The sequence below is a fragment of the Pristiophorus japonicus genome, chromosome 5, assembly GCF_044704955.1.
Source record: "Pristiophorus japonicus isolate sPriJap1 chromosome 5, sPriJap1.hap1, whole genome shotgun sequence".
NCBI classification, from domain to species: Eukaryota; Metazoa; Chordata; class Chondrichthyes; family Pristiophoridae; genus Pristiophorus; species Pristiophorus japonicus.
Genome location: NC_091981.1, coordinates 78,426,736 through 78,449,420, shown reverse-complemented (window position 1 = coordinate 78,449,420; position 22,685 = coordinate 78,426,736). Strand labels below are relative to the sequence as shown.

At 48.1% G+C, this 22,685-nt stretch overlaps 1 protein-coding gene across 1 annotated transcript in view; it reads left to right on the top strand.

Moving 5' to 3' along the window:
* The window catches only part of myo10 (myosin X), a 445,108-nt gene that overhangs the window by 339,363 nt on the left and 83,060 nt on the right, over nucleotides 1-22,685 (top strand). Inside the window, exons 26-28 of the mRNA XM_070880183.1 lie at nucleotides 6,113-6,236; nucleotides 9,255-9,498; nucleotides 13,068-13,163. Of these exons, the coding sequence (XP_070736284.1) occupies nucleotides 6,113-6,236; nucleotides 9,255-9,498; nucleotides 13,068-13,163 (464 nt within the window). The remainder of the gene's footprint in view (nucleotides 1-6,112; nucleotides 6,237-9,254; nucleotides 9,499-13,067; nucleotides 13,164-22,685) is intronic.

Genomic DNA, 22,685 nt, shown 5'->3' with positions numbered 1-22,685 from the left:
CCACCCCCCTTCTCGCTACCCCCCTCTTCTTGCCGCCACCCCCCCCCCCGTCGGCATCGGGGCCCTGCCCGAAGTGTTGCTGCCGGCAGCCTGACCCAGCCCGACCTGTTCAGCTTCTCTCCCCCCTCCACCTCCCATTCAGCCTCTCTTTCTACCCCCCCCCCCCACCCATCCGGCATCTCGCTGGGGCCCTGCCCGAAGTGTCGGCGACGGTGGCGGTGGCCTGGCCCATTCAGCCTCTCCCTCCCCCCCTCCTCTTCCCCCCCCTCTCTCCCTCCCTCCTCCCCACCCCTCGTTGTGAGAAACACAGAGACACTGACAGAGACAGAGAGAGAGAGCGACAGACACTGGGCGGGGGCCCCTGTCCCAGCACGCTGTTGGAGGGCTCCCGGTGCTGCAGTAGGTGAGTAGAAATAATTTTTTTTTTTATTGATTGATTTAAAAAAAAAATTTTTTTTTTGATTGATTTATTTATCATTTATTATTGATGATGGCTCTTTATTTGTAAAAGTGAAGTGTTTAATGTTTGTAAACTTCCCTCCCCCACCCCCCCATCTTTCGTTCCCTACGCCTGATTTATAAGTATAGGCAAGGTTTTTCTGAGCGTACAAAAATCTAACTCCATTCTAAGTTAGTTTGAAGTAAGTTTTCGCTGCCTAAACTTGCAAAACAGGCGTAAGTTCTGGACATGCCCCCTCTTGGGAAAAAAAATCTGTTCTAAAATGAAACTATTCTAACTGACTAGAACTGGAGCAAACTAAATGCTGAGAATTGCAATTTCTAAGATGCTCCATTCAAAACTAGTTGTTCCAAAAAAATAGGAGCAACTCAGGCCGAAACTTGAGCCCATAAAGTGGCCAAAATTGCCCCCTTCTTTAAGGCCCATTACTGCCTCTTCCCTTCCAACCGACGGCAACACCTTTCCCAACCCCGCGGGAAATTGCCCCGCACAGAATTGCCCCGTGGGAACGGAATGGCTGCCGGTTGGTGCCATTGACAGGAAGCTGTATGTGCCTGGGTGGCAAGAAAGGGGAAGGCGCACTACTGGCACCTCCATTTTATTTTAATTGTTGGCCGACTCCAAGGTCGGCCCGACAATGATGGCCACAGGTTCGGCTGACCTGGCCAAAACCATCCCTAGTGGCCCAGTGGGCCTCGCTAAACTTATTGCAGAGCTCGTAGCAGCGCTGATGACTCAGTGACGGCCACTCCAATCCAAGTGTACTTCCGCCCCGCAGCTGACAGCAACACCGCCCGAGCAAAAAAATAAATAAACAAACAGCTGAATATCACTTGTGTGTCAGCCCCATGGATTGGGGTGGAGAAAAAGCTACAACATTGGTGAGTGCGCCACTTTTTCATCGGGGGGGGCAATTTTGCCCCCAAAGTATTGATTTACTCAGGGTTCCACTCAAACGAAAATACCACTGAGCCATCAAGAGGTATTTCATTGAACTGCATGATGTGCTCTGAAGGATTCCCTATTGGTTCAATTGGGAGTACTTGAAAATAATGGGAATTTATCATATCTCTGCTCATCAGCCCAAAACCTTAGAACCTGGTTGCCTCTGGACTTCCTCCCCTCCCCTTCCGTTTAACGTCCCTTCCCTTCCGTTAATGGGGAGGGCCGCTGCCAATTCTGCGAACGCCGCATGTAAACTCTGCTTCAACCGAAAGAGATTTCACTCCCTCAACATCCAGCTGGTGTGCGACAATACTGTTCGCACACTAGCTGCTGCTACAATTGACTAGTGTTTGGTGATTTCTAGACTCTCAAAGTTTCTGAAGTATGCAGAATCATGCAGGTCAATGACTGGTATCCTGGCAGCAGGCTACTGGGCGACAGGTGTTACCTTTGACAACCTGGCTCATGACTCGAAACTACGCTTCCACTACCTGGACAGCTCAGGAGGAGCCCTGCACTATTAAACAGAACATGTTTCAAGATTCATGTTGGTCTGCTACATGTTGTACAACTTCACCATAATGCAGACAGTCCTTGCCATCAGCTCTACAGCGACCAGGGAAAGACAGCCTAGACAACTCCTTTCTGGCTGGGCTATTAGTGATTGACTCATCCGGCTGTGATACTAGTGAACACAACCCCAATTCCACATTCCAACAGTCTCACCCTTTACCTTCACTCTGTTACTGATCATCACAGCGTTGAAATACAAGCCACCACAAAATAAACGTTCCAAATCAAATTTATAAATCATAGCATGCCATATTACATAACAAAGTCAACTAATCACTCTTGTGCATTCCCTTAGTGCCTGTCCTACTGATCCTACATAGTCATCATCATCATCATAGGCAGTCCCTCGAAATTGAGAGAGACTTGCTTCCACGCTAAAAGTGAGTTCTCAGGTGACTGAACAGTCCAATACGGGAATTACAGTCTCTGTCACAGGTGGGACAGACAGTTGTTAAAGAAAAAGGTGGGTGGGGAGTCTGGTTTGCTGCATGCTCCTTCCGCTGCCTGCGCTTGCCTTCTCTATGCTCTCGGCGACGAGACTCGAGATGTCAACGTCCTCCTGGACGCTCTTCCTCCACTTAGGGCGTTCTTTGGCCAGGAACTCCCAGGTGTCGTTGGAGGATGTTGCACTTTATCAAGGAGGCTTTGAGGTACATAGTGCTGTGCCAGTGGCTGCAGCATGGCTGGTGGAAGGCTGCTGATTACAGTGGAGAAGATTTCAGATGGCCTTGGAGGATGACCTCGAGCAGCTCTGGGCCTGGAAGGCCCGGCCTCGGACTGCACCATCTCAGCATGGGCAGCAGCTGTCTGGGCTAGCTGGTTGACAGGCAAGAGCAAGGGCACTTGCACAGTGGCAGGATTTGAGGACGAATGCTGTCATCCTGAGAGAGGGCAGCAGGTTCGTGCTCCACGGAGCCACTAGCAATCCTGGCAATCTGTTGGAGGAGATTACTGAACTGCTGTGGCTCCCTGCAAGCTCCTTTCAACACTGGTAACCACAACCATGATGGCAGCAGTCTGTGCATACGCGCTAGCAAGCTGAGCTTGCATGAGAGCAATCTGAGCTTCCAGTACCGCACCCAGATATTGGGTGACTTCTGCTTGTGCTGCAATTAAAGCTGATACATTTGCTATCAGATGTTGCATCGTGGTTTGGTCTGCAAGTGTGCTAATGGAGTTGGCCACTACTTCCATGCTGGAAAGGATGGGCTCTAAACTCTGCGCAAAGCTCTGAGCCAAGTTGGTGCCAAACTCCTCCATGCTCCTGAACATTATGCCCAGGCTTTCTGGCAGGCCTGCCAATGCACCAACCATTTCATTGTGCATAGCCATCGGCCTTCATCTGTAGCACGCCCCATCGAAGAAGTCCTCAACTGAGTCCTCTACAGCAGAATTTGTGTGTGACCTCACCCTCCGGTGAGCTGGCACCTGTGCTACCCTTGTCCCCTGCCCTGCCTGGTGTCTCACCACGTGCAGATCCTACCTCTAAGCTACCCTCTAAATTACACGCTGTGTCAGTATCTGATCAGGTGGCTGAGAGTGTGAAATCGAGTGACGGTGTTCCTCCTTCATCACTGTCTTCCTGCTTGTCCACCTGTTGCTCTTCCACCTCTCCCTGGCCAGGTTGCCGTTCTTGGGTATCTGAAAGGAGAAATGCACAAGGGTAGGGTTCTGGTGAAGAGAGCGGGGCAAATCAAGAGGTAATTACTTACTCTATCTGCAGCTTATATAAAGTAGAAGAGATTGTAGGATGAGGAGGATGATTAGCTATGAGGATACTGTCATTTTCTATCATTTCAGCCCCGCCACTGGCCATGGCCTCAGCGATCGCTGTTCCAATAATGGCGAGCACTGTCTCCTCCATGGTGGTAAGGACATGCAACCGTGCCTGTCCCCAACACTTAGCTCCTGCTGCCTCGTTATGCGCCACCTTGTTCTGCAAGAGAGAGGGAAGTGTGGTGCAATATGTTTGGGTGATGTGACTGTCAAGATTGAGTAGCTAGCAGTGTGTGCAAGCTGTGAGATGTGTGTTTAAGGCTTGCAGCAGTGCTAAGTGTATGAGGGTGAGGTGAAGCTGTGAATATGAGTCCAGATTGATAGAAATTATTGGTAGGTGAGTGATGGTGTGGTGCATTGAGCAATGTGAGGCTAGTGGGATATGTACAGTTAGTGGGATATGGCATGTGAAGATGAATTCACTGACCTTGACCACTTGAGGTCATTGAACTTTTTGCGGCACTGCATCCACATCCTTGGGGCTTGACTCCTGACATTGACTGCCATGGCTATCTGGTCCCACTGCCTTCTGAGAGTTTTTCTGGAGGGCTTCCTGGCCACTGTGGCTAGAGCGCATCTCTCCTCCTCTCCATGTCCTCCATAAAGGCCTCCAGTGCAGCGTCAGAAAATCTTGGAGCCCGCTCTCTCCCATGTTGTGTCATTATTAAGTCGTCTTCCAGGTCAAAATGTCTTCCACAATAACTTTCAGGACCATCTCCAGTAACAATGTACCTCTCCTTTAAAAGGTGTGGGCTCGCTTTAAATGGTGCAAGCCTCTCTCAATTTTGGGCCTCCTGCTGAATCATGAAGCCACTCAACAGTACACTTAATGCTTGCAGCATACTACAATCATAAATAAGAACATAAGAAATAGTAGCAGGCGTAGGCCATACGGCACCTCGAGCCTACTCCGCCATTCAATACGATCATAGCTCATCCGATCATGGACTCAGATCCACTTCCCTGCCCGCTCCCCATAACCCCTTATCCCCTTCTCGGTTAAGAAACTGTCTATCTCTGTCTTAAATTTATTAATAAATCCGCCTTTAGTCTCATTATCCGACTGAGTACCAACTCCTTAGTGATTGTGATTGTGGTAAGTTCCTCCGCCCTTTAGCCCCTTGACTATCCACTGTTGCCATATTTTTAGTGTCCTCTACCATAAAGACTGATACAAAATATTAGTTCAGAGTTCCTGCCATCTCCATGTTCCCCATTACTAATTCCCCAGTTTCGTCCTCTAATGGACCAACATTTACTTTAGTCACTCTTTTCCTTTTTATATACTCTTGTTATCTGTTTTTATATTTCGTGCTAGCCTATCTTCCCTTTCTTAATCATTTCTTAATCATGTAATATAGCAGACAGCACGCAGTTGGCATGCTGCCTGCATTGAAAGCAAGGGGCGCGGGCACATCCCGCATCGTGATCCCTGCGCCCGTTTGAGGCCTTGTCCAATTTAGCCCCCGGACACTTTTATCCCAGCTAATTGTAATACCGTCCGAGCCCACCAAGTTCTAGGTGAGAGCTCCCTATGTTGCAATAGTGTGTTCTGAATTGCAGTTTCTTAATGTTGCCTATAACAAACATATGCAAAGAAGAAAACAATTAGGAGGTGAAATTGCCCGATTTTATAGCCCCGTTAGTACCTTCAGGGCGTTTTTGTCCAAGGGGAGGGGAACTCTACTGCCTCCCTGGAAATTGCCTCGAGTTTTGGGAGGCGTTGTCCCGGTATCGCCACGCCCTGCGGATAGCGCATCCAATGATGACATCAGCGTCGTGCGCGCCGATCTCCCACCATAACGCCGCATGAGGGAAATTGCCCCGCGGCCCGCGAGGCTGGCATGGGCGGATGTCAACACCAGATTTGCGGGTCGGGAGGCTGGCGGACACCCGCCGCTGGGTCGCCCCTTAAAGGGGAGGCCTTTAGCGCCCCAGGCAGCCATATTTATTTGTCAGCCGACTCTTGGGTCGGCCTGACAATGGCGGCACTTGCGTTTTGGGTGATGGGCTGCTTTCCCGGTCGATCGCGTCCCTGCTGGCCCAGTGGCAGCCACCAAAGGGCCTGCAAAGTGCACAGCGGCCATCCCCTTTAATTGAAGTAGCTCAACTCAGCTCTGCGCTACCGCAGAGTGCCCCTCAAAGGAAGCAGCGCGCCAGAAACAGCTCTCCGCTTCCTTTTGAGGGACATATGGCCCCATTCCGTGTCGGGGTGTGATCTCTGGGCCAGGCACAGGAAGTACTGGCCGCAAAAGATTACCTCCCCCAATTGGGGTGAATGGCAATTTCTAGCCCTTATTTTTTAAACGATAACTGTTGCCATTATCATCTCTCATTAACAATTTCTTCTTCGTGTAGTTCGAAGAGAGTGACGATGATGTGGATTCTAGGTTTGACACAAATGATGAGCTGGCTTACCGACGTGATTCTGTCTACAGCTGTGTCAGTCTGCCATATTTTCACAGTTTCCTATTTATGAAAGGTGAGATCAAATTTGTCAATAGTGTGAAATAAACAAAAACTATTCCAAAAAACCTAGAAAACATTCCAAAATACTCACTGCTATTTTCATCATTCACATGATGTTAGCACAAGGGTTTAAAAAAAATGAGAAGTAATGCTGCTTATGTTTAGTTTGGCTCAGTCGTGGATTCAAGCCCGACTCCAGAGATTTGAGCATATAAACCCCGATTTTAACTCTGGGCCAGAGGTCAGTGTGAGGTTGGGCTTGCCGGCATGGGAACTGGTCCATTTTAACTCCTGGGTCTCATTAACGTGATCCTGGCCCACCTCCCGCCTTAGCCCAGAAATAGCTGACGAGCTGGCATCAGCGCGGCAGGTCATTGCCGGTAACCCACGGGAACAGTCCCCAACAGTCAGATAACTGGATCAAGGGGGCTCCGATCAGCACTGAAGGATTGCTGCACTGTCAGCGGTGCTGTTTTATGGATAAGACATTAAACCAAGGCCTTGTCTGCACACTTGGGTAAATGTAAAAGATCCCATGAAACTATTTGAAGAAGAGCAGAAATGTTCTGGTATCCTAGCCAACATCATTAAAACAGATCATCATGTTATTTATGACACTGCTGTTTGTGGGACTTTGTTATATGCAAATTGACTCCCATATTTCAATACATTGGGCCCAAGTTTCGAGCCGCGCCTAGAACGGTGCAGTCCCGACCTGGACGCCCGTTTTTCGCGCCACAAAGTGCGCCTAAAAAAACCCTCCGTATTCTCCACCTCCCTGCAGGTCCTCTGGCCCTCGGCGCAGCGCAGCAGGAGCTGTGCTACAGTGGGCGCACAAGTTCAGTAGCTCCAGGCGCCCGAAACTGTGTGGGAGGGGCCCAAGCACGCAGCCCCTAGCCCTGGCCCAATGGCCTCACTGGGGCTGCGTGAATAAGGCTCCTCCCACGGCCAGCTCCTGCTTCCTCCCGACCCAACTCGACTCCCGCTTCCCGCCTCCGGACCGGACCCGACTCCCGCCCCCCCCCCCCCGACCGACTCTCGCTCCCGCTCTCCCCCGCCCCCCCCGGACCCAACCCGACTCTCGCTCCCGCTCTCCCCCCCCCCCCGACTGGACCCGACCCGACTACCACCCTCGCCCCCCCGGACCGGACCCGACTCCCGCCCCCCCCCCCCCGACTCCCGGTCTCCCTCCCCCCCCGATTGGACCCGACTCGACTCCCGCTCCCGGACTGGATCCGACCTGACCTCCCTCTCCCCGACCTGACCTCCCTCCCCCTCCCTCCCTCCCCCCGACCCAAACTGAACCGACCTCCCTCCCACCACCCCCCCCCCGACCCAACCCAACGCCACCTACCTGTAAATCTGGTGCTGGGGACGGGCCCTGCCCGAAGTCTCGGGCCCGGCCCGTTCAGCCTCCCTCCCCCTTCTGCTTTCCCCTCCCCCCCCATCTCCCTCTGCTCCCCCCCATCTCCCTCTGCTCCCCCCCTCTCTCCCTCTACCCCCCTCCTCCCCCTCCCCTCGCTGACAGAAACACAGACACTGACAGACAGAGAATGAGAGACACACACAGACAGACAGAGAGATAGACACTGACAGAGACACACTGGGGGGTGGTGGGGGGGGGGGCATCCCAGCACGCTGTTGGAGGGCTCCCGGTGCTGCAGTCGGTAAGTAGAAAATGTTTTATTTATTGATTTTTGCTTATTTATTATTACTTATTAATTTTTTTTGATTGATTTATTGGTTGATTTATTGATGTATTTATCATTTATTATTGATGATGGCTCTTTATTTGTAAAACTGAAGTGTTTAATGTTTGTAAACTTCCCTTTAAAACCACCCCCCCACCATTCCCTACGCCTGATTTGTAACCTACGCCTGATTTTCTAAAGTGTAGACACAGTTTTTTCGAGCGTACAAAAATCTTCACTTACTCCATTCTAAGTTAGTTTGGAGTAAGTTTTCACTGACGAAACTTTGAAAACAGGCGTAAGTGGCCGGACACGCCCCCTTTTGAAAAGAAAATTCTGTTCCAAAGTGAAACTGTTCTAGCTGACTAGAACTGGAGCAAACTAAATGACGAGAATTCCGATTTCTAAGATACTCCGTTCTACACCAGTTGCTCCTAAAAAATCAGGAGCAAATCATGTGGAAACTTGGGGCCATAGTAACAGTGACTATACTACAATGACTGTGGAGTGCTTTTGGAACGTTCTCAGGATGTAAAACATGCTATAACATCTTTCTTTTTACTACTATTATTTTAAACAAAAGTTCACATGGTTTGAAGATTTCAGTGTGAAGAATTGTACATGGAATATTTAATAATATTATATCAGGGTTTTTTTTACACATCTGCCTTGATCCAGTGCTGTTCTGACTGGCAACCCCCTTGCACGCTCCATAAACTTGTGCTTCATGCAAAACTCTGCAGCCGGATCCTAACTCGCATCAAGTCCCGTTCACCCATCATCCCCATGCTCGCTAAGCTACATGGGCTCCTGGTCCAACAGCACCTCGATTTAAAATTTTTCATCCTTCTTTTCAAATGGTTCCATGGCCTCACCCCCTACCTATTTCTGTAGCCTCCTCTAGCCGTACAACCCTGCGAGATCTCCGCATGCCGCCAATTCTGGCTTCTTGCACATCCCTGATTTTTATCACTCCTCCATTGGCGACTGTGCCTTCAGCTGCCTAAGCTCTGGAATTCCCTTTCTAAACCTATTTGCCTCTCTCTCCTCCTTTAGGACACCCCTTAAAATCTAACTCTAACTAAACTTTAGGTCACCTGCCCTAATATCACCTTAACTGTATCAAATTTTGTGGCTCAGTGTTAAATGTGAAGCGCCATAGGACGTTGTACTACATTAAAGGTGCAAGTTGTTTTTGTTTACACTAAAATTGCACAATGGACAGTGTATTCAGGTTAACTGTACCCCTCAGAGGTTGTATCTTTCTGTCCAAGTCAAAGATTTTCTATTTCTTGTTTTGGGGCAATATTTGGCAAAAAGTTCATGCATTTGTTTCTCAGGAGGCCTGATGAATACTTGGAAACACCGATGGTGTGTCTTAAAGGATGAAACATTCATGTGGTTCCGTTCAAAACAAGAAGCCTTGAAATTAGGCTGGTTACACAAGAAAGGCGGCGGCACGTCAACCTTATCAAGACGCAACTGGAAGAAGCGCTGGTTTGTTCTGAGAGAGAACAAACTAATGTATTTTGAAAATGACAGTGAAGAGAAGCTAAAAGGAACCATTGACATCAAATCTGCCAGGTAATGTTTGTTTTTATTGTCTGTAAGCACTCTAGTAATGACTCCACGAGGTAAGGTATTGTACTTGAACTGTTGTGACCATTTATTTATTGCAGCTCCTGAATGAGGGTACAGTATGGTGAGCTCCCTTTTATACCTGGTTACTTGCAGTGTGCAGGTGACCTCTAGGTCTCCACCAGTTGCACCCTCTGGTGGTACAGGTATAGTGTATACAGTGTGAAGATACATTCAGTGGTCTTATGTAACTACATTGAGTGTACAGGGTATATACTTATATTATACATACATAACATCACTCCCCCCTAAGTCTTGTGCCACTGTCCTTTGCACTGTGTGCTCTGGCCCTAGACTTGAGTGCTCAAAGCTCTTGCACCTTGTCTATGCTTCGGCATTTCTCTCTCCCTGTAGCCCCCTCCCCTCCCCCCCCGTACTTATTTTCACGACATTGGGAAATGGTCAGCAGTGGACACTTGGAGGTTGAATGGGTTCTGGGTGTGATCCATGTGTGTCCATGGCTACATACATCCATTTTCCCCTTCCATACATAGACCACGTGTGTGGCTCAACACCTGCACGTGCATACATGTACAGAAAAAACAAAGGAAATAGGATTAGTTACATCACTATTTGGGTTTAGCAGTAGTGGAACAAGTACATTTTACAGATAAGGTAGATACGTGGTATTACAGTCTTGCCCCTGGGGTTTAGGTGCAGGTGGGTGAGGACGCTAGTTCCAGAGTAACCGGACTGTGTCCAGGTTGTCTGATGGCGGCGCTGCACCCCCTGCCAGCTGGGTGGGCTCGGATCACTCACCTGGCTGAGTCTCAGGGCCTTTGCCGTTGCCCAGTGGTGGGCAGAGCCACAGGAATGTGTGGCCCCCCCCGTCCTTTGAGGGCTGTAGTGTCTCCCTGCTGCCCTTCAGCGGTAGTAGGAGCCTGGTTATCCCAGGTCCCGTCGGGAGGGCTGGAGGGTGCTAGCCTCTTGCTCCCGGGACTGGCCCTGGTGGCCAGAGAGGTAGAGGCAATCTAGGGCAAGGTGCCAGTAGTGGTGCCTTTGGCATCCGCTGATCGCTGGCCCTGCAGTTGGTATGCTCCTTCTGTGTGTGGCCACACTCCCTGGGGCAACACATTGGTCCTGGAGGCGCAGGCTACATGATCAGGTAGCCCGCTGGACCTGGGTGCTTCCGATGGGAGGTTACCCTTGGTTTTGTCGGCATACGTGTAGAACCCGGCATCACACATCATTTCTTCATTTACAGTCGAAATACATTGGCTCCGACCGCAACCACCCAACTCGACATTGTTAGTTGTCTTTACATGTTTGCATTTGTCAATTACATCTTTTCCTGTGTACTACCGGCATCGCTGTTCAAAGTTACATTTAGATATTTGCATTTGTCAATTACACCTTTTACATGTGTATTACCGGCATCGCTGTACAAAGAGTGAAACTGTCCCTTTAATTGTGATGGGTTGCTGGTCTTCTTTAAGAGGACCTTGCAATCTTTCCCCAATCCGGTTCGCTGCTCGGCATCACGTGTTGCTCCCTCAATGCTGCCCGTCGTGGTCTGGTTGCCGCTTTCTTTACTTCAGGCGCTTCACCTCGTGGTGCGGGCGCCATCTTCTTTCTCTCCACGAGGTAGGCTGCTGATCCTTTTCTCCCCGGGTTCTGGCACGGAAACAGGGAAATTACCTTCTGCGCTGATAGTGTTCCTCCGGAGTCCTGCCACTGGAGCCCGGAAGATGAGGTCGGGTCATTTGAGCTGGATCATCTCACCGTTGAGTTGAGCAGTCTGTGTTGTCACCATGCAGTTGGCTTGGACGGTTGAATTTTCAGGTGTTGTGATGGATCCAAATTTGGGGCCGCATAGGATGTCGATCACCGGGGCCTGGAGGTTTTCCCGGCTCCAACAGATTTGGATTTGTTTCATCCATCTTCTTCCTAGTGGACCATCACCAGCAACGATCCACAAAGGTAGCTTGTGCATCGCGCCGCCGTGGGACACCTGGACATACACGCTGCCAACGACTGAGATGGTATTGTTTGTGTAGGTGAGCGGCTTCACTTGAATCGGGATCATTTTAGGTTGTTCGCTTGGATTGTCCCAGAGTTTCCCAAAGGCCGCCTGATTCATCAGCAATTGGCTCGCCCCTGTGTAGACCTCCATTGAGACTGGAACACCGTTGATTTTAACTTCCATTCTCAACGGAGAACTCTCGGTGGAGCAGGTAAACACTCCGCACGCCTCTTCCTGGGGCTGAGCTGCCTCCTGGACTCTCTCTTCCTCTTCATCAGCACTGGAGCACAGATGATTGGCCAACTCTTCAGTGACTCGGTGAGTAAAATTTCTCTCGCACATTCGCTAGAGGAGGCCTTTCGCGTTACAACCTTTGCAAGTATCGTCTTTGTAGCGGCACTGGTGGGCCCTATGATTCCCTCCACAGCGCCAGCATGGGGCTGGCAGGTTGGCCCCATGTGGCAGACTCAGGGTTGCGGGACTCGGGGTAGCAGGGTTGCGGGACTCGGGGTAGCAGCCTTGCCTCTAAAAGGTGCCAGTCGGGTTAGAGTCCTGGGGGTGAGTCATCATCCGCTTGGAATCACAGGCCGAGCCCATGAACGCCTGGCTGACGTTAATTGCCTTCTGCAGGGTGACCATGGTGTCTGCAGAAAGCAGCCTGTGGAGGATTCTAATAAGGATGCTGTCCCTCGTGGCCGATTCCAATAATGAAGATGTCCCTCAGTGCTTCAATCACATGGTGCAGCCAATTGTCTGAGGTCTGCAGCATATTTTGCGATTTCTTGACCTTCGGGCCACCGGTGAGTGTGGCTGTGAGGATGCTCTCTTTTTAGGTTTGAGCTGTTCCTGTATCATTGATACGAGCTCCGCATACGTTTTGGTTGTCATCTTCTCTGGGGCTAACAGGTCCCTGACGAGGCCATAGATGGTGGGTCCACAACTGCTGAGCAGGATAGCTCTGCGCTTATCAGCCAGCGAAGTTGGTGTGTTTCCTGCCAGGTCGTTCGCAATGAAGAAGTGTTCGAGCCTTTCCACAAAGGCGTCCCAATCTTCCCCATCAGCGAATTGTTGAAAGTTTCCAAGATAAGCCATTTTTCGCGTGGAAATTCGTAATCTCATCGCCAGTTATTGTGTCTGTAAGCACTCTAGTAATGACTCCACGAGGCAAGGTATTGTACTTGAACTGTTGTGACCTTAGTCCATTTATTGCAGCTCTCTGAATGAGGGTACAGTGTGGTGAGCTCCCTTTTATACTTGGTTACCTGCACTGTACAGGTGACCCCTAGGTCTCCACCAGTTGTACCCTCTGGTGGTACAGTTATACTGTATACAGTGTGAAAATACATTCAGTGGTCTTATGTAACTGTACATTGAGTGTACAGGGTATATACGTATATTATACATACACAACAATTTTAATGAAGTTTCACAGTTAGTGGTAACAATATAACTTGTTGCCTTGTGACCTAGTTCCTCTGCACAAGCACAGAATTAAAATAATTGCATAATGATTTGTTGCCACTGATTTCTGTAGTTCTGTTTTTATTTTTAGAGAGATTATTGATAACACTGGGAAGGAGAATGGCATTAATATAGTAATAGAAGATCGTATCTTCTACCTTATTGCTGAGACAGCAGAAGATGCCAGGTAATTTTTTTGTTAGATTCAATTAGATTTGATGGACTGTGTTACATGTCACACCATGTTCACCGTATTAACAAAATAATTTCTAACAATGAAAGTGGTTTAGACTTTGTACTGTAATAATCTGCAGTGGACAGGCACAGTGTTCTCCTCCTTGTTGAAATCTGTTGCTGCCAATAAAAAAGGAATTCAGGGCTTGATGACATAAAATCATCTTGTTTAATGCACTAGTTGAAGAATGTTCTGCTACCTATTTGCATGCTATTCCACTAAGCAGAGTGACCACACACACATTATATTATATTATGTATGCAGCTGAAAAACCTTATTTCCACCAGTATTAGAATATTCCTGTTTGGTGCTCATTGTTGTTGTGCTACAAGAAAGTTTCACAATACCCCCAGTGTATCAAATTCAACCCCTTTTTTATCTGTTTAATGTAAACTGTTTTGCATCCTAATCTGATATGGAAGTAATGTACAATAGCAATCACTTTTTGGGAAGGAATAATGCTTAGGTTGTGTTCGAAAGGTACTTTGTGGTTTTCAAGTTTCCTTCAGATAAGTGACCTATCAGCTTGCACCTTAACTGTTTACAAATATGCCGGAGTAATAATTTTGAAGCATTGGTATTTAGCCATAAATTGTGGCAGAAGAATTTCAAATGTTTTGGTCAATTTACAGCGTGATTTCATAACTTTTCAAGACCCCCGGTAAGTTTTTCTTTTAGCACAGAATACAGATTCAGCAGTTTTATCTGATTGAGCAAAAATAACAAGCTGCTCGTGAAAGCAGTGTTTAGTCATGCAGTATCTGTAGGCTCCCTCGAAAACTGAATTCTATCTGAATTTTCACATAGTTTTGTGTATAAATGGCATGTTTAGTATTTCTGTTGGCCTGTCAAAAGAAGTGAATTATTAGAAAGCTTGTGCCTGGAAGGTGATAGTGTCATATAATCAATGAACGATAATTCTGCTCAACCTGATTTTAACGTGTTAGGCTGCCGTTGAGCTCTTTCTTGAATATGATCAAATAGTTTCAAGGAACAGACAAATCAGTTGTCTTTTTCTGGCTACAGCTTGGCTACATGCAAAGCCTGACTATGCAGGCCAACAATGCAAGAAACAAACTCATGAGCCATAACTTTCAAACAACTGAACTCGTGCACGCACAGTAGCTGCTCTGTTGCTGTAGAATCTGCCCAACAATATGAAAAGGGTGGATAACAGAACACCAGCAGGCAGTGGCTGTATTCCAGAACATTTTAGTTTACTTTCCAAAAGTAACATTTTATTCAGTTTCTATTTTTATTGGTTTCTGATTTGTCTTCTGCCGAATCTGTGTGTGTGGCACTTTTTCTTTTTTTTATTTCTTTCTCCTTTTCTCACTTCCTCTCTCTCTCTCTCTCTCTCTCTTTCCTTCCCCTTTGTTTTCCTTCCCCTTTTCTTCCCCTTTTCTTCCTGGTGGGCGTAGTCTATTGGTCCCCTAACAATAACAACTCTGTTGGTCGGAATATAAACCAGGAAATAGTGGGGCCTTGTAAAAAGTGAACAGCAATAATCATGGGTGATTTTAACCTCCATATTGATTGAACAAATCAAATTGGTCAGAGTAACCTTGAGGAAGAGTTCATAGAGTGCATAAGGGATTGGTTCCTTGAGCAGTATGTAACAGAACCAACCAGGGGGCAGGCTATCTTAGATCTGGTCCTGTGTAATGAGACAGGGTTAATAAACAATGTCCTAGTAAAGGATCCCCTTGGAATGACTGATCATAGCATGGTTGAATTTCAAATTCAGATGGAGGGCGAGAAAGTTGGATCTCAAACCAGCGTACTAAGCTTAAATAAAGGAGACTATGAAGGTATGAGGGCAGAGTTGGCTAAAGTGAACTGGGAAAATAGATTAAAGTGTAGGACGGTTGATGAACAGTGACATATATTTAAGGAGATATTTCACAACTCTCAAGAAAAATATATTTGTGAGGAGCAAAGGGTGTAAAAGAAAAGATAACCATCCGTGGCTAACTAAAGAAATAAAGGATGGTATCCAATTAAAAACAAGGACATAAAAAGTGGCCAAAACTAGTGGGAGGACAGAAGATTGGGAAGCTTTTGAAAGCCAGCAAAGAATGACAAAAAAAATGATTAAGAAAGGGAAGATAGACTATGAAAGTAAACTAGCATGAAATATAAAAACAGATAGCAAGAGTTTCTATAGGTATATAAAAAGGAAAAGAGTGGCTAAAGTAAATGTTGGTCCCTTAGATGACAAGACTGGGGCATTAGTAATGGGGAACATGGAGATGGCAGAAACTCAACAAATATTTTGTATCAGTCTTTATGGTAGAGGACACTATCAGTATCTCAACAGTGGATAGTCAAGGGGCTATAGGGGGGGAGGAATTTATCACAATCACTAAGGAGGTGGTACTCAGTAAGATAATGGGACTAAAAGTGGATAAATCCCCTGGACCGGATAGCTTGCATCCTCGGGTCTTAAGAGAAGTAGCGGCAGGGATAGAGGATGCATTGGTTGTAATTTACCAAAATTCCCTGGATGCTGGGGAGGTCCCAGCAGATTGGAAAACTGCAAAGGTAACACTCCTATTTAAAAAAAGGAGCCAGACAAAAAGCAGGAAACTATAGACCAGTTAGCCTAACATCTGTGGTTGCGAAAATGTTGAAGTCCATTATTAAAGAAGCAGCAGCAGGATATTTGGAAAAGCATAATTCGGTCAGGCAGAGTCAGCATGGACTTATGAAGGGGAAGTCATGTTTGACAAATTTGCTGGAATGCTTTGAGGATGTAATGAACAGGGTGGATAAAGTGGATGTAGTGAATTTGGACTTCCAGAAGACATTTGACAAGGTGCCACATAAAAGGTTATTGCGCAAGATAAAAATTGGGAGTAATATATATTAGCATGGATAGAGGGTTGGCTAACTAACAGAAAACAGAGAGTCGGGATAAATGGTTCATTCTCTGGTTGGCAATCAGTAACTAGTGGGGTGCTGCAAGGATCGGTGCTGGGACCCCAACTATTTCCAATCTATATTAACAACTTGGAAGAAGGTACGGAGAGTAATGTAGCCGCGGTTGGTGACGATACAAAGATGGGAGGAAATGCAATGGATGAGGACACAAAAAATCTGCAAAAGGGCATAGACAGGCTAAGTGGGCAAAAGTTTAGCAGATGGAGTATAATGTTGGAAAGTGTGAGGTTATGCACTTTGGCAGAAAAAATCAAAGAGCTCCAGTGCAGCGGGACCTGGGGGTACTTGTGCATGAAACACAAAAGGTTAATATGCAGGTACAGCAAGTGATCAGGAAGGCCGATGGAATCTTGGCCTTTGTTGCAAAGGGGATGGAGTATAAACGCAGGGAAGTCTTGCTACAGTTATACAGGGTATTGTTGAGGCCACACCTGGAATACTGCGTACAGTTTTGGTTTCCATATTTACGAAAGTATATACTTGCTTTGGAAGCAGCTCAGAGAAGGTTCACTGAGTTGATTCCGGAGATGAGGGGGTTGACTTATGAGGAAAGGTTGAGTAGGTTGGGCCTCTACTCATTGGAATTCAGAAGAATGAGAGGTGATTTTATCGAAACGTGTAAGATTATGAGGAGGCTTGACAAAGTGGAAGCAGAGAGGATGTTTCCACTGATGGGGTAGACTAGAACTAGGGGGCCGCCCATTTAAAACTGATGAGAAATTTCTTCTTTCAGAGGGTTGTAAATCTGTGGAATTTGCTGCCTCAGGAAACTGGGATTTTGAATAAATTTAAGACAGAAATAGACAGTTTCTTAAACGATAAGTGGTTATGGGGAGCGGGCAGAGAAGTGCAGCTGAGTCCATGATCAGATCAGCCAAGTTCGTATTAAATAGCGGAGCAGGCTCAAGTGGCCGTATGACCTACTCCTGTTCCGATTTCTTATGTTCTTTTCCTTCCTTTCCTCTCCCTTCCTTTCCACTCGCTTTCCTCACCCACTTTCTCCCTTCCTCTCTCTTTATATTGTGGTTGTAATGACAGCAAAACTTCAGGAAAGGTGAAATTGATACCACAAGAAATATATGCGCAGCTTTCCTCGAGCTCAACGCCGAATACCTTCACTTCACTCCATCCACAAATTCCGGGCCAGTGCATATAGAGCACAGAAACTGGTCCGTGCTGGTGTTCATACTCCACACGAATCTCCTCCCACATTTCTTCATCTAACCACATCAAACGTCTCTATTTCCACATGTTTTCCCTCACCCACAACTTTTTCTCTCCCTCCCCCGCTGCTGCTCTCGCCCCGCTGCTGCACCCCCCATTTCTCTCTGCAACCCCCCCCATCCGTTCTCTCTCTCCCCAGGCCCGTTCGCTCGCTCTCCCCCACGCCCGTTCTCTCTCTTTCCCCTCCCCCACACCCGTTCGCTCTCTTTCCCCCCCCACCCCACGCCCGTTCGCGCTCTCTCTCTCCCCCCCCACCCCACGCCCGTTCGCGGTCGCTCTCCCCCCACGCCCAATCTCTCTCTCTCTTTTCCCCCCCCCTCCCCTTCTCTCTCTCTCTCTCTCTTCCTTCCCCCCCCCCCCACGCCCGTTCTCTCTCTCTCTTCCCCCCCCCCACACTCGTTCTCTCTCTCTCTCTCTCTCTCTCTCTCTCTCTTCCCCCCCCCCCCCCCACACTCGTTCTCTCTCTTTCTCTCCCCCCCGCCCCGCCTGTTCTCTCTCTCTCTCTCTCTCTCTCTCTTCCCCCCCCCCCCCCCCACACTCGTTCTCTCTCTCTCTCCCCCCCGCCCGCCCCCCGCCTGTTCTCTCTCTCTCTCTCTCTCTCTCTCTCTCTCTCTCTCGCCCGTTCTCTCTCTCTCCAACGTCCCCCCTACCGCCACTTCCTCCCCCAACATCTCTCTCATCGTAGAATCATATAACTTTACAGCATGGAAGGAAGCAATTTTGGCCCATCGTGTCCGTGCCAGACAACAAAGTGCTATCCAGCCTAATCCCACCTTCCAGCCCTTGGTCCGTATCCCTGTAGGTTATGGTATTTCAAGTGCACATCCAAGTACACTTTAAATGTGGTGAGGGTTTCTCCCTCTACCACCCTTTGAGGCAATGAGTTCCAGACCCCCACCACCCTCGGGGTGAAAACCGTTTTTCCCCTGGCCACCCTCCCTCTTGTGGCTTTCTTGCTCCCAGTTTGCTCTCTCTGCCCCCCCTGCTTGCTGTCCCTGCCCCACCCCCGCTTTCTATCCCTGCCCCCTCCCCGCTTGCTGTCCCTGCCCCGCCCCCCCCCCCGCCCGCTTGCTGTCCCTGCCCCCCCCCAGCTTGCTCTCTCCGCCTCCTCCCCCCCCCCCCCATCACTTGCTCTCCCCGTCTGTCAGATGAGATGTTAAAGTGGGGTCCCGTCTGCTCTTTCTGGACGTAAAAGATCCCATGCCATTCTTTCGGAGAAAAGCGGGGGCGTTATCCCCGGTGTCCTAGCCAATATTTATCCTTCAATCAACATGAGAAAAACAGATGATCACATTGCTGTTTGTGGGAGCTTGTTTTGAGCAAATTGGCTCCCGCTTTTCCCACATTAAAACGGTGACCACACTCCAAAAGTACTTCATTGTCTGTAAATGCTTTGAGACGTCTGGTGGCCATGAAAGGCGCTATATAAATGCAAGTCTTAATTCCCCCCTCCCCCCACTTTCTTGCTTCTCCCCTACACTTTAACTCTTCCCCCCCCCCCCTCCACCCCTACTTTCTCTCTGCCCTGCACCCCCACTCTCTCTCTTTCTCTCTCTCTCTCTCTCTCTCTCTCCCCCCCCCCCACCCCTTTGCTCTCCCCCCCATCTCTCGCTCTCCCCCCTCTAGCTCTCTATCTCTCCCCCTCCCCCTCTCTTTCTTTGCTGCTAGAAGAACACAGCATAATAAAATGTTCTCTGTCCATTATTTTAATGAAGGCTTTAACCTTTTTATTTTCAATCAGTTAATGCCTCCAATTAAATAGTCATAGGCAGTCCCTTGAAATCAAGGAAGTCTTGCTTCCACTCTGAAAGTGAGTTCTCAATTATTAAATTATTATTCTCTATTAAATAGTGGACAGGAGATGCCATAGGAATTCTACATTAGTGGTGACTATACTGCACACTGTGCATGCTCAGTCCAGTGTCACTGCTTACCACGACTCAATATCCATCATTTAGCTTTAGTATTTGATAGTGTTTTCATTTTGGTTCCATTTTTGCCCTGAATTTTAATTTATTTCAGTTTTAAGTTTTCATTAATGAAAAGTTTTCCTTTCATCAACAATAATTTTGTTTTAGTTTCTAACTATTTACACAGCATGAGGTCCTACTTTGCCATTTTCTCAGTATGATATTAGATGTCATCCTTGGCTCATGTGAGGCCTTGAGCCCACAATCTAGGGGTGTAGTACTGCAGTACTGTGTGCTGCATTCTCAAAAGTGCCGCCTTTCAAATGAAGTGTTTGCCCTCTCAGCTGGATGTGAAGATCCGTGGCACTATTTGAAGTAGAGTAGAAGATTTCTCCCAAGATTCATTGGCAAGGGAGGTGTGTTAGTATGCATTTGTCCCTGATTGAATGGAAAAAAAGGATTCTTTTCACACCTTTTCTGTCTTGGAATATGATGAATCAATGAAGGTCTGAAGCTAGAGATTAGAGTTTTTTTTGAAGAAAGCAGTTTTATAGTAGAAAGAACATAAGAGCTTAAATAGGAGCAGGAGTGGGTCATACGGTCTCTCGAGCCTGCTCCGCCATTCAATAAGATCATGGCTGATCTTCAACCTCAACTCCACTTTCCTGCCCTATCCCTATATCCCTTGATTCCCCAAGAGTCAAAAATCTATCTATCTCTGCCTTGAATATATTCAACAATTTATCATACACAACCCTTTGGGGTAGAGAATTCCAAAGATTCACAAGCCTTTAAAATGAAGAAATTCCTCCTCATCTCAGTCTTAAATGGCTGACTCCTTATTCTGAGACTATGCCCCCTAGACCTAGACTCTCCAGTCAGAGGAAACAACCTCTCAGCTTCTACCCTATTAATCCCCCTCAGAATCTTGTATGTTTCAATGAGATTAGCTCTCATTCTTTTAAACTCCAGAGAGTACAGGCCCAATTTACTCAATCTCTCCTCATAGGATAAGCCTCTCATCCCAGGGATCTAGTAAACCATTGTTGCACTGCCTTCAAGGCAAGTATGTCCTTCCTCAGATAACAGTGTAAAGTACTTCAGGTGAGGTCTCACCAAAGCCTGTACAAGTTTTTTTAAATTTTTATTCATGGGATGTGGGCATCACTGGCAAGTCCAGCATTTATTGCCTATCCCTAACTGCCCTTGAGAAGATAGCGGTGAGCCACCTTCTTGAACCGTTGCAGTCCATGTAGTGAAAGTACTCCCATAGTACTGTTAGGGAGGAAGTTCCAGGATTTTGACCCAGCAGCGATGAAGGAATGGCAATAGTCTGTGACTTGGAGGGGAACGTGGAGGTGGTGGTGTTCCCATGCACCTGCCACCCTTGTCCTTCTGAGTGGTAGAGATGCTGCCAGAGAAGCCTTGGCGAGTAGCTGCAGTACATCTTTTAGATGGTACACACTGCAGCCACGGTACGTTGGTGAAGGAGTGAGTGAATGTTTACGGTGATGGATGAGGTGCCAATCAAGTGGGCTGCTTTGTCCTGGATGGTGTCGAGCTGCTTAAGTGTTGTTGGAGCTGTACTCATCCAGGCAAGTGTAGAGTATTCCATCATATGCCTGACTTGTGCCTTGTAGATGGTGAGACACTCGCCACAGAATACCTAGCCTCTGACCTGCTCTTGTCGCCACAGTATTTATGTGGCTGGTCCAGTTAAGTTTCTGGTCAATGGTGACACCCAGGATGTTGATGGTGGGAGATTAGGCGATTGTAATGCCGTTGAATATCATGGGGTGGTGGTTAGACTCTCGCTTGTTGGAGATAGTCATTACCTGGCACTTGTGTGGCGCGAATGTTACTTGCCACTTATCAGCCCAAGCCTGAATGTCGTCCGGGTCTGGCTGCATGTGGGCATGAACTGCTCCATTATCTGAGAAGTTGCGAATGGCACTGAACATTGCAATCATCAGTGAACATCCCCACTTCTAACATGATGGAGGGAATGTCATTGATGAAGAATCTGAAGATGATTGGGCCTAGGACACTGCCCTGAGGAACTCCTGCAGCGATGTCCTAGGGCTGTGATGATTGACCTCCAACCACCACAACCATCTTTGTTTGTGCTAGGTATGACTCCAGCCAGTGGAGAGTTTTCCCCCTGATTCCCATTGACTTCAGTTTTACTAGGGCTCCTTGAATGTCACACACGGTCAAATGCTGCTTTGATGTCAAGGGCAGTCACTCTCACCTCACCTCTGGAATTAGGGGGTAGAAATTCATCTTCGCCGGAAATGCTGCACCTACTGTTTTTCCTATGTTTTCACCGCCGCGTTGGATGCGGTGGCCTCTTGCCCGAAATTCAGCTTTGTCTTTTTTTTCCGAGCGGAGCGGAAGTCGTTCATAATGGGGGCAGAGAACAGAAGATCGATCATAAGAGGGGCGGAAGTGGGGGCGGGCGGACTGTCGGTCGTCAGCTATAGCGCTGATGATGTCATCACGCTGGCGTGTTGCCACCTCTCACCCCTTCACTTAAAGATGAGAGCCGCTGCGAGCTCTGCCATTATTTTAGTTTGGTCCACTGGGCCACCAGGGAGGGTTTCAGCCGGGTCAGCAGCCTGGCATCCAAGAGGGGTCTGGGGGCATAATTGTCAGCCCAACCTGGCAGCTGGCCAGAAAACAAATAAAATGGTGGCTGCGGCAGTGCGACCTCCCCTTTAATGGCAGCTGCACCGCTATTTTGCACACACTGCTAACACAGTGCACCAACAGAAAAAACTATCGGGGGCACCACACGGTGGCCGCAAGATTTTCTTACATGAATTTAGCTTGCAGGGCGGGAGATTGGTGGTATGCGCTTTGATGATGCATTGAGGAGGGTTTGGCAGCAGTGGGGTGGAAGTGGGGGACAGCCGGACAAACCACCAAGGAGAATTTCACGAGCGCTGGCCATGCGACCAAAAATCGCCAGCCATTCGACGCCACAGCTTTCCGGTTGTAACAGGCCTTATTGGGAGGCTGAATTTCGGCCCCCAGCTCTTTTGTCCATGTTTGAACCAAGGCTGCAATGAGGTCTGGAGCCGAGTGGTCCTGGCGGAACCCAAACTGGACATCGGTGAGCAGGTTATTGATGAGTAAGTGCCTCTTAATAGCACTGTCAATGACACCTTCCATCACTTTTCTGATGGATTGAGAGGAGACTGATGGGATGGTAATTGCCGGATTTGATTTGTCCTGCTTTTTGTGGACAGGACATACTTGGGTAGTTTTCCACATTGCTGGATAGATGCCAGTGTTTTAGCTGTACTGGAACAGCTTGGCTAGAGGCGCAGCTAGTTCTGGAGCGGATGTTGTTGGGTCCCTTAGCCTTTGCTCTGTCCACTGCGCTCAGCCGTTT